The sequence below is a fragment of the Vitis vinifera genome, chromosome 9, assembly GCF_030704535.1.
Source record: "Vitis vinifera cultivar Pinot Noir 40024 chromosome 9, ASM3070453v1".
Lineage (NCBI taxonomy): Eukaryota > Viridiplantae > Streptophyta > Magnoliopsida > Vitales > Vitaceae > Vitis > Vitis vinifera.
Window position 1 is genome coordinate 11568908 of NC_081813.1, and position 12939 is coordinate 11581846.

General features: G+C 31.8%; 1 protein-coding gene across 1 annotated transcript; it reads right to left on the reverse strand.

The window, feature by feature from the left end:
* Nucleotides 1–4373: 4373 nt before the first annotated feature.
* Nucleotides 4374–7333, reverse strand: LOC100265292 (probable disease resistance protein At5g63020). Its single transcript, XM_003632838.2, has one exon. It carries the CDS (start codon nt 7286–7288, stop codon nt 4595–4597), a length of 2694 nt encoding a protein of 897 aa, XP_003632886.1. The 5' UTR covers nt 7289–7333; the 3' UTR covers nt 4374–4594.
* Nucleotides 7334–12939: the final 5606 nt, after the last annotated feature.

The window sequence follows — 12939 nt, forward strand, 5'->3', positions numbered from 1 at the left end:
GGCATACATCTGTTCTTAGATATGCACCATCGACTAACATTAGCTTGCTACTTGTTGAGGAGACTCCTATTATACCTATGGAGGTGTCATCCACCCCACCTATAGTACCACTTGTTGCTTCATCACCACCATCGATAAAGACTGTTAGCCCAAGGGTTCTCATAATCGGGTTTTGATGATAATAAACCATGGTTAAGTGACTAATTGATTTGAATGGTAAAAAATCTCATGCATAAATTCGGAAATTCATCGAATGACCAAATTGATAGAAGATCGAGACTTTTTGAAGACTTTTGATCATAGGAAACAAATGTAAGATGAATGCATGGGTGCACTTAGGTTTTTCATACCGTTTCATGCATATTTGAAAACTCGGTTTATTCTTTAAATTTTCAATTTCATTAAAACCCAAGTTTTATCAAATGTACCTTAGGCAAAATGTTTTAAAATTGGCATATTAATTCACCTAAAGACCTTGCCTAAGTGTTATAAAAGAAATGAATTGAAAAAGATAGGTTTTTGGGGCCAAAAGACTTAACCGGTCAAGGCTCTGGCCAATCGACTCAACTGGTTAAGAAATTGGTCGACCAGTTACCCTTGTCCGATTGAGGTCCAGTCGAGGAGCGTAAAAAACACTCTCTTTCTTCCAGTAGCTTCCTCTTCCCGGTTGAGGTTCACCCCTTCCCGGTTGAGGTCCGGTCAACCTTCGGTCGAGGCAACGGTAACCTACCAAAGCATTAAATGCTCCAACTGCTAGTGAACCGGTCGCCCCTAGCTCAACCGATCGAGGCTGCCTTTTGCTATTTTTGGACCCCAAGCTTAGAAACCTATAAATACCTCCATTTCATTTATGATACAAAGAACACTTGCAATCAATTGTCTACCTACCTGTTCTTGACCAAAAAGCTCTCATTTCTTTCGTAGTGCATTAAATCATTACTTGCATATCCTTTAGTGCACCTTTGTGAGTCATCCTAGCTTTTTTGTGTATTTGAGTTATCTTTAAGTTAGGTTGAGGGATTCATTCTTGTAAAAACTAAGTGTTAAAGCCTTCAAGAGGTTTGAATCTTGAAGAGATTGTGTAAGAGCCCATTGGAGCTAGAATCCAAGTGTAAGAAGATTGGAAGCTTGGTTGAAGCTTCAAGTTAGTGGAACCCTCACTCGGTTAGGAGATTGAGGAGAGGGGAAGTAGGCAAGGAAGTGTCGAACTACTATAAAACCCGAGTTTGAATTCTCTAACTCAATTTATTTATTTATTTTTATATTGTGCTTGAACTTATTGTGTTTGAAAATATTTTTAAAAACCCAATTCACCCCACCCCCCTCCCCTTTTTGGGTGTTTTTCTTATTTAAGCATAGCCTTTATTTTCTCAGAGGCTACATTGGTTGATGAGGAGTTAGTTCATATAGAAAATCATGATCAGCAAGGACAAAAAAATGATCGTGGTCAAGGACGTGGTAGGAGACGTGGTCGTGGAACTCATGGAGGGTTATATGTTAGCCCCATAGAGCCAATAGTGGAGCATGCATATCATGGACATCCACAACGGAAGAGGAAGGCTCCTTCGTGCGGTACACATTGAGGATGTTACTACATATGACTTGTATTTTGGATACTGTTAGTATTTTACATATCATTATTTTGGACAAATACTCAAGATGTATATTTATACTTGTTATATTTTGGATTAACTAACTTTTTATTAACATAAGTTCTATAGTATTCTATCTATTTAGTATTGTTACTATTTTGGAAATGTGCTAACTTAATTGACATTTGGTTTACTTGTTTTTATTGGGTTTGGATTGAATGTCAAAATATTGATTATAATGTATACAAGTGATAAACTTTAAACATTTGGTTGTACAGCAGGTAATACTAATTAAGAGATAGAATTTTTTTTTTCTTTTATGGAAGATGTCTCTTGAAAAGGGTTCAGCATAAATTCGAAATTTTCCACTGTGTATGGAAATTGTGGAAAGTCTCTCGAAGAGACACTTTCAGTATAAACCCAGTTTTTTAAAAATTATGGAAGGTGTCTCCTCAAGATTCGTCTTTAGTATAATTCCATTTTTTGGTAATTATGGAAGGTGTCTCTTCAAAATTTGAAAATTTCCACCGTGTATGGAAATTGTGGAAAGTGTCTTTTGAAGAGACACTTTCAGTATAAACCTAATTTTAAAAAAAATTATGGAATGTGTCTCTTCAAGAGACACCTTTAATATAATTCCATTTTTTTGGGAATTGTGGACTATGTCTCTTCAAAATTTGAAATTTTCCATTGTGTATGGAAATTGTGGAAAGGTGTCTCTTAAATAGACACTTTCAGTATAAACCCAATTTTATTTATTTAAAATTATGAAAGGTGTTTGAGCATAATTCCATTTTTTTGGGAATTGTGGAAGGTGTCTCTTCAAGAGACACCTTCAGCATAAATTTGAAATTTTCTACTATTTTAAGATACACATTCCACAATTCCCAAAAAACTGAATTATTCTAAAGGTGTCTCTTGAAGGGACACTTTCCATAATTTTAAAAAAATTGGGTTTATACTGAAAGTGTCTCTTCAAGACACTTTCCACAATTTCCATACAAATAGTGGAAATTTTCAAATTTATACTGAAGGTATCTCTTCAAGAGACATCTTTAGTTTTAAAAACATTTGCACCATTTTTAATATATATTAAATTTTATGGAATTGTGGAAAGTGTCTTTTCAAGAGACACTTTTAGTATAAATCCAGTTTTCAGGAATTGTAGGAGGTGTCTTTTGAAGAAACACTTTTAGTATATATTGGAATTTGTGGAATTGTGGAAAGTGTCTCTTCAAGTGACACATTTTGTATAAATTAAAATTTGTTGGAATTGTAAAAAGTGTCTCTTCAAAAGACACCTTTAATATAAATCAAATTTTTTGGAATTGTAGAAGGTGTCTCTTCAAGAGACACTTTTAGCTTAAATTCAATTCTTTTAAATATGTATCATGATTTTGAACAATTGTGGAAGGCGTCTCTTCAAAAGACCCCTTTCACATGGCAAAAACTATCGTAGATCTATCAATAATTTCCCAACTATCATTTTTTAATAATTATTTTTTTAAATTGCTACAAAGTTAAAAAAAAAGCCTGATGGAGTTGACCCATGCAGTTCTTAAAGAACTGTCTAGGCCAGAATGCCCTCTGAGCGGCGATCGGACCAGATGTTATTAATTAAATAATTCCTTAAACATGTTAGTGCTCCTAATTAAATAATAAACTTTTCTTATGGATTTATTTTTCCTTGGTTTTTGTAATATTTTGCATTATTAAGGTTTTGTTTGGATACTCTTCTCTATTTTTTTTTTTCAAAAATAGAAAGTAGCATAATTTCTATATAAAAATTAGAGAATCTTGTGCAAAAAGTACATACTTTGTGTCCATTTGAATATATTTTGTGTTTTCTATTTTTAAAAACAAAAAATAGTATTATATTTTATATAAAATATAAAGACTTTAAAGACTTGCATTAAGATTGTAATGGTCTTTCAAAATTGATTTAAAAAATTAAGATATTAAATTTCTCTATTACCTCAAATTTAAATTTTTTTTAAAATCATTTTTAAAGGGATAAGGTAAGTTTTATATGAGAGTTTACGCATTTTTATGTAGAAGTTTCTATTTTGAAAACAAAAACTAGAAAGTGTATCCAAAGTCTAGGTTGTATGTTTAAAAATTTAAAATTTGAGAAATTAAAACTTTTTAATATCTCAAAAATTTCAAATACTTTTTAAAAATTATTAGCTTTTTCAATCTTATTTTATTAAAATTAAAAATAATTTTAAATACATATAATTAAAAATTAATAATATTTGTAATATTATTTATTCATTTTTATATAAGTTTATTAACATTTTTAATTTATTAAACAAAATATATGCAATATTTAAATATGAAAAGAAAATGGTAAAAATCGTATTTAAATATTAAACATATTGAAAATGAAAAAAATTGTATATATATATATATATATATATCTATACATTTATTTTAATATTTGAGTTCTTTCAAATAGTTTGTAAAAATTATTATACATTTATTTTTCCCTCTAATTTCAAACTTGAGATAGCAAAAGTGGAGTGAAATGGAAAGCCAAAAAACTAAAAGCATAACTGAGACTTAAATTGAGTGTACTATTATTTTTGTAATCAACCTGATAATTTTGCAAAGCATAGATTTAATTGATACCAAAGCATAGAATCATTTTTTATTTTCTCATCATAATTAGATTTGGAACTTCAAGTAAACATGTCAAAAAAAATAAAAATAAATTTCTAGAGAGAAGTATAAGGCAAAACTAGAGATTACCCTTGTACCAAGATTAAGCATGCCAAAAACTTGAAACTATAATCTCAATCAATTCCATAAATATTAATCAGCCAAAAAAAAAAAAAGTCCTGAAAAAATGGAATTTAAATCCACAACAAACACCAAACATTTGCTATTCCTTCAAATCCTACAAACGGTAGGCATCTAATTATAGAATGAATTAAAGAATAATATACATTCCAATCATATTTGGTTGATTTTAATTGGAATCATACCTAAGCCCCTTGTTCTTATATTGCATTGAAACTGGGAAGGAAAGTAGTTAGAGTAGCTTCATCCTCCCATTCTAACTCATTCCACCACTCTTGCTTTCCTACCATCACAACTCTACCTTGATTGGCACTGTTGGAGTTAAGTGGCAGCTTCTTCAGCTTTGGACACCCAACTACTTCAATTCTGTCAAGGTAAAGAAAGGGCAAGGGATTTCGGTACACATTCTTCAGTTGGGGTAAACCATTTAACTCCAGTCGTATGAGTTTTGTGAATGGGCTCAGATTTCCTCCATCCACTGCACCTTGACCTATCACTTCTTCCATTTCATCACATTGTCCTATTTTAAGATATAGGAGGTTTGGGGCAAAAAAAAGCCATGTCAAATTCTTCAACATCTGGCATCTATTGATGGTCACTTCGCAAAGGCCATGGAAGCATTTGACCTTTGGGTTGAGACTGCTACACCCCACTGTTTCCTTTCCTTTCCCTGCCCAATCAAACTTAATCTCTCTCAAACTATCCAAATCTTTCATCGTAAGCCCAGCGAGATGCTTCATATTTCCGAGAGATGATAGGTTGAGTGAGCTTGAACCTTTGAACATCTTGAGGCAGATTGCTAGAGTGCAACTCGGTAACTTTCTGGAACTTAAAAATCTCTTAAACACACAGGCACTTGCTATGGTGACAGTTAAATGCGTCAAGTATTTCAAACTCTCCAATTCCTCTATCAAGGACTCATTATCATATGATTCAACGCCTCCTTCAGCTACTTGATCATAAAGTCCACAATTGTACATGCCAACGGCTTGCAGCATTAAAAGACTTGATATTAGTCCTCGTGGAATGGAAGAGATTTTAGATGTACACAATCTCAAAGCCTTCAATTGTACGAGATTCTTCATCTCAATCGGCAACTTCTTTATCCCAGTACCAAATAAATCAAGATATTGCAATGAAACCAAATTATAAATATCTGATGGTAACTCAACTATTTTGGTGTTTGATAAGCTCAACACTCTTAGATTGGGCATAAATTGGAAAAAACCATTGCTTATCATCTGCAAATCACTATTCCAATCTAGACGAAGTATCGAGAGATTGGGACATGTGGGTGATCCTGTTAACTTCTCAATTCGGTTGTTCATCAGTGAAATCCTTTCCGTCGTCGTCCATTTGACAAAGTCAGGTGCTTGGGTCAAACCGGCACTTGTTTGTACCAAAAACTTGCCCTTCATCTCCCCCATTTCACTGGTTATCCACAAGGCCATATCACGTACAACATCATGAAATTTTACAAATCTACTATTTGAAGATTCCTCAAGTAGACATGCATGAACGAGGGTACTGATAATATTGAATCCCTGATTTCTGGCTCCATCCGGGTCATCAAATTCATCTAAAAATCCCTCACAAATCCATTGATTTATCAAAAGTTCCTTAAATATAAAAAAATCTTCTGGGAATAAAGAACAATATAAGAAGCAAGATTGAACTATTTTGGAGGGCAAACTATCATAGCTGTATTTCAAAAGTGGGTACACTCGTTGCCCCATACCTGGAAAATTTGAAGCACATGTTTGTAGTACTCTAATTGCATGCTTCCAATCTTGGGATGCCACTTTAGAAGCCATGGCTCGACCTATGGTAATTATCGCCAGTGGCAAACCGCAACACTCTTTTGCAACCATTTCAGCCAGCTCAGGTATTTCTGGATCAGAATTAAGGGCGTCCTTTCCCACATATTTTTGAAACAGATCCCACGAATCCTTCCATGCCAAAGATTTCACTTGGATCTTCTTGTGAGCTCCCATTTGCCCGCACAAGTCCTGAGATCGAGTGGTGAATATCAGCCTGGACTTATTTTGTTGGTCAGGAGGTGGAATTCCCACTTCTAACAGATCCATTTGCTCCCACATGTCATCCAACAACATCACAAACCTCTTTTTGCTCAAGGCTCTCCAGATGTCGTTGGCTTTCTCATGGCGGCTTTTGCTTTTCCATTTATCATCACAGAATCCCACCTTCTCCCAAATCTCGTTTTGAACCCGCTCTAGATTTGGAGTTTTTGAAACCACTACCCAAATTACGACATCAAAATTGTGGGATGTTCTAAGGAAATGATTGTTGATTTGTGCCAAGAGGGTGGTCTTCCCAACGCCCCCCAACCCATATAAGCCGATCATCCCTACATGTTCTTCTTCGAGACTCCTCCAAACTTTGTCAAATGTTGATTCCAAGCCCACAGTGGGTCGGCCGGGTATTTCCTCCACAGGAGCTGGAGGTACAATATCAGCCACCACCTCAAAATTACGTCCTTCGCTCATTAGAGTAGCCGTATCTTGTAGCTTCCTGGCCACTTTTTTTCCCAATGTGTAGCTGGAGATGCAATGCTTGGGATGGCAACAACCACGTAATCGTTTCTCCTCAATGGTCTCCGCACCATCTCCAATCAGTTGACCGACTTCAGTTTCCATGGCTTCCACCTTGGAAAGCCAGCCTTGTACTTGATCCAGACGCTTCATCTGTTGTCTCTCAGCCACATCCACCTTCCTATTCACATCGTTCTTCAGCTCCCTTAATTTTTGAAGCTCTGTTCTCAAAGTAACCCGATTTTCTGCAAGCTTAAATATGTAATTTGCTCGAGCAACAGTGCAATCACAACAACCAGCGATATCGTTGGTAGAGATTGAGACTGAGAACACATTTCCCATTGATGTATGAAAAACTCCAAGGAGAAGGTAAGAAAGAGGAATGACAAATTCGATGCAGAAAAGGAATGTCTTTTATTTGCAGATATTGGGAAAGTGATGAGGAGAAACAAAGGAAAAAGGTGATGGGCACCAAGTCGAGGGTGATGGGGCACACATGGGCCCCTTGGCAAAGCTAAGTTCTCTGCGGTTTTCTTTCCTTTTTTTTTATATTTTTTTTTTTGGAAAAAAAATTATTAAAGTGAATCAGTCAATGGTATATCACTGTGAGTTTTGAAATTTTAAAATTAAAATATAAGAACTAAAATAAGACAAAGTTGTTGAGAAGTTGAGTGTTCGATGCGGACTAGAGGTACTCTTGCAAAGGCTTCAATAATAATTTAAGAAGGTGGCTTGTGACCAGGATCTCCTTGGCCCACGGCCCCACGCCTAGAGGAAAACGCCATCCCAAGTTCCCAACGGCCGCGTGCACACACATGAATTCATACATACATATGGGGATTAGGGTGGGAGTGAGCAGCCTGGTTTGCAGCGGAATTCAAACTCATCACGAGTCTTTTGACAGTGACCATAACGATTTCTTTGAAAGCTGCTATCTCCATAATCACCTAAAACCTGAAAAAAAAATTTGATAACATGGTGAAATTGAAAATTATTTGACAAATCATTTGATTATTAATAGAATATATTGGGTGTCTTTGTTGTTCTAAGCTCATTGATGTGGTATTATAATGCTTACTAATGTGGTATAATAATTTATCAATATTTTGGATTTTATTGAGAATTAATTAATTAAAAATAAATAAAATGATAATTAAATGTAGACCCCAAAATTTGTCTAATTTTTTATTTTTATATTAATTTTGAACCCAATTTTATCTTCGGACTTTCAATCCCGATTACATGTGATATTTTTTGCATTCTCACTTTTTATTATTTTGTAAATTGTTTTATTTTTATTTTTATTTGTTATTATTATTATTATTATTATTATATAATATTATATTATATATTTTTTATTATTTCCTCTCTCCTCTCTCTTCTCTTCCTCCACCTACCCTCACCTACCCCTCATGCTCTCCCACGTCCAAAAGCTTCCACTCTCCGCTCTTCATAATGGCTCTTTTCCTTTTTTATTTATTTATTTTTTTATCTCCCTCCAATAGCTTTTTTGGCCAGCTCCCCCCACTTTTCCCCCCGATTTGATTTTCCTCCCACTTTTCCCTTCTAAGAGAAAAGTATAAATGAAAGGGTAATATAAATTTAAAATAAAAATTAAAAATTAAACTAAAAAATAAATACAAAAAAATAAAAAATATTTGGATGAAAAATCCCAAAATTTTTATCCGTACTTATAATAAGAATAAAAAGATTCAATATCTTTAAAAATGAAAAAAAGAAAAAGAAAAACATTATTGCTTTTTATTTGACATAAAATAGAAATATAGATTGAAAGAAAAAGAAAAAAAAAAGTTAGAAATGAGTAATATTTATCAAGGAATAGAAAAGAGAAAAAAAAAATTGAAATTCACACTCACTATGTGCCTATGTAAAGGTTAAGGGTATCTTAGGGATTAATGAAAGATAATATCCCTCTTCTCAATTTTCAGACTTTCTTTGGGTGTTGGGTTTAATTATGTAAGATATATGGACCAGATCTTAATTTTTTAGCCCAACTGGGCCCAAAACATAATTCACCCAAAAGGAAAGGCTACTTTGTAAAAAACAATGCATGCAAGTTGGATTCTAGAAATTTAAACGTAAGACTTGGTTATAAACTATTGCAAGTCATCTTCCAAAAAAAAAAAATGATGATTTCTATTGGTTGTTGTGAATTGATTTTATTTTAATTGAGGGTGGCCTTCGTCATGTTTGATCCGTTCTTCTCCAAAACTCCTTGATTGACATAAAACCTTAGCAATCAATTCTTTAATCTCTTCAATTAATTTAATATAAAAAATAGACAAAACTTCATAACCATTCAATGTATGTTGCTAAGTTTTTATATCATTGGTGTTCTTTCATGTTGAATTCTTTGGTTGACCATACCTTAGAGTGTATTATTTTAAGGGGATAGGATTCAACACCATGCTATATATATAAGGATCAAGTGGCTGTCGATCGTCATATTTTCTGTTGATTCCAAGACCAACAATTAATTAGATAAGGATTAATGGTCAATGTAGAAAATATAAAATATAATTAAAAATAAGAGAAAAGTATAAATGAAAGGGTAATATAAATTTAAAATTAAAAATGAAAATTAAACCAAAAAATAAATACAAAAAGATAAAAAATATTTGGATGAAAAATCCCAAAATTTTTACCCTTACTTATAATAAGAGCAAAAAGATTCAGTATCTTTAAAAATGAAAAAAAGAAAAAGAAAAACATTATTGCTTTTTATTTGACATAAAATAAAAATATAGATTGGAAGAAAAAGAAAAAAAAAGTTAGAAATGAGTAATACTTAACAGGGAATAGAAAAGAGAAAAAAAAACATAAAAAATTTGAAATTCACACTCACTATGTGCCTATGTAAAGGTTAAGGGTATTTTACGGATTAATGAAGGATAATATTCTTCTTCTCAATTTTCAGACTTTCTTTGGGTGTTGGGTTTAATTATGTAAGATATATGGACCAAATCTTAATTTTTTAGCCCAGCTGGGCCCAAAACATATTTCTCCCAAAAGGAAAGGCGACCTCGTAAAAAACAATGCATGCAAGTTGGATTCTAGAAATTTAAACGTAAAACTTGGTTATAAACTATTGCAAGTCATCCTTCAAAAACAAATATGCTGATTTCTATTGGTTCCTGTGAATTGATTTTATTTTCATTGACGGTGGCCTTCGTCAAGTTTGATCGGTTCTTCTCCAAAACTCCTTGATTGACATAAAACCTTAGCTGTCGATTCTTTAATCTCTTCAATTACTTTAATAAAAAAAATAGATAAAACTTCATAACCATTCAATGTATGTTGCTAAGTTTTTATATCATTGGTGTTCTTTCATGTTGAATTCTTTGGTTGACCATATCTTAGAGTGCATTATTTTAAGGGGATAGGATTCAACACCATGCTATATATATAAGGATCAAGTGGCTATCGATCGTCATATTTTCTGTTGTTTCCAAGACCAACAATTAATTAGATAAGGATTAAAGGTTAATGTAGAAAATATAAAAAATAATTAAAAATAAGAGAAAAGCATAAATGAAAGGGTAATATAAATTTAAAATAAAAAATGAAAATTAAACTAAAAAATAAATACAAAAAGATAAAAAATATTTGGATGAAAAATCCCAAATTTTTTATCCCTACTTATAATAAGAGTAAAAAGATTCAGTATCTTTAAAAATGAAAAAAAGAAAAAGAAAAACATTATTGGTTTTTATTTGACATAAAATAAAAATATAGATTGGAAGAAAAAGAAAAAAAAAAAGTTAAAAATGAGTAATACTTAATAGGGAATAGAAAAGAGAAAAAAAAAACACAAAAAATTTGAAATTCACACTCACTATGTGCCTATGTAAAGGTTAAGGGTATTTTAGAGATTAATGAAGGATAATATCCTTCTTCTCAATTTTCAGACTTTCTTTGGGTGTTGGGTTTAATTATGTAAGATATATGGACCAAATCTTAATTTTTTAGCCCAACTAGGCCCAAAACATAATTCTCCCAAAAGGAAAGGCGACTTCGTAAAAAACAATGCATGCAAGTTGGATTCTAGAAATTTAAACGTAAGACTTGGTTATAAACTATTGCAAGTCATCCTCCAAAAACAAATATGCTGATTTCTATTGGTTGGTGTGAATTGATTTTATTTTCATTGACGGTGGCCTTCGTCAAGTTTGATTGGTTCTTCTCCAAAACTCCTTGATTGACATAAAACCTTAGCAGTTGATTCTTTAATCTCTTCAATCACTTCAATAAAAAAAATAGATAAAACTTCATAACCATTCAATGTATGTTGCTAAGTTTTTATATCATTGGTGTTCTTTCATGTTGAATTCTTTGGTTGACCATACCTTAGAGTGCACTATTTTAAGGGGATAGGATTCAACACCATGCTATATATATAAGAATCAAGTGGTTGTAGATCGTCATATTTTCTGTTGATTCCAAGACCAACAATTAATTAGATAAGCATTAACGGGTAATGTAGAAAATATAAAAAATAATTAAAAATAATTAAAAATAATTAAAAATAAGAGAAAAGCATAAATGAAAGGGTAATATAAATTTAAAATAAAAAATGAAAATTAAACTAAAAAGTAAATACAAAAAGATAAAAAATATTTGGATGAAAAATCCCAAAATTTTTATTCCTACTTATAATAAGAGTAAAAAGATTCGGTATCTTTAAAAATGAAAAAAAGAAAAAGAAAACATTATTGCTTTTTATTTGACATAAAATAAAAACATAGATTGGAAGAAAAAGAAAAAAAAAAGTTAGAAATGAGTGATACTTAATAGGGAATAGAAAGGAGAAAAAAAAAACAAAAAAAATTTGAAATTAGCACTTACTATGTGCCTATGTAAAGGTTAAGGGTATTTTAGGGATTAATGAAGGATAATATCATTCTTCTCAATTTTCAGACTTTCTTTGGGTGTTGGGTCTTATTATGTAAGATATATGGACCAACTCTTAATTTTTTAGCCTAGCTGGGCCCAAAACATAATTCTCCCAAAAGGAAAGGCGACTTCGTAAAAAACAATGTATGCAAGTTGGATTCTAGAAATTTAAACATAAGACTTGTTTATAAACTATGGCAAGTCATCCTCCAAAAACAAATATGCTGATTTCTATTGGTTGTTGTGAATTGATTTTATTTTCATTGAGGGTGGCCTTCGTCATGTTTGATCGGTTCTTCTCCAAAACTCCTTGATTGACATAAAACCTTAGCAGTCGATTCTTTAATCTCTTTAATTAATTTAATAAAAAAAATAGATAAAACTTCATAACCATTCAATGTATGTTGCTAAGTTTTTATATCATTGGTGTTCTTTCATGTTGAATTATTTGGTTAACCATACCTTAGAGTGTATTATTTTAAGGGGATAGGATTCAACACCATGCTATATATATAAGGATGAAGTGGTTGTCGGTCGTCATATTTTCTGTTGATTCCAAGACCAACAATTAATTAGATAAGGATTAATGGTTAAAGTAGAAAATATAAAAAATAATTAAAAATAAGAGGAAAGTATAAATGAAAGGGTAATATAAATTTAAAATAAAAAATGAAAATTAAACCAAAAAATAAATACAAAAAGATAAAAATATTTGGATGAAAACTCCCAAAATTTTTATCCTTACTTATAATAAGAGTAAAAAGATTCAGTATCTTTAAAAATGAAAAAAAGAAAAAGAAAAACATTATTGCTTTTTATTTGACATAAAATAAAAATATAGATTGGAAGAAAAAGAAAGAAAAGAGTAATACTTAATAGGGAATAGAAAAGAGAAAAAAAAACACACAAAAAATTTAAAATTCACACTCACTATGTGCCTATGTAAAGGTTAAGGGTATTTTAGAGATTAATGAATGATAATATCCTTATTCTCAATTTTCAGACTTTCTTTGGGTGTTGGGCTTAATTATGTAAGATATATGGACGAAATCTTAATTTTTTAGCCCAACTGGGCCCAA

What these genes read in the sequence shown, in the direction of transcription:
- LOC100265292 (XM_003632838.2), bottom strand. Translation starts at nt 7,288, where the DNA reads ATGGGAAATGTGTTCTCAGTCTCAATCTCTACCAACGATATCGCTGGT.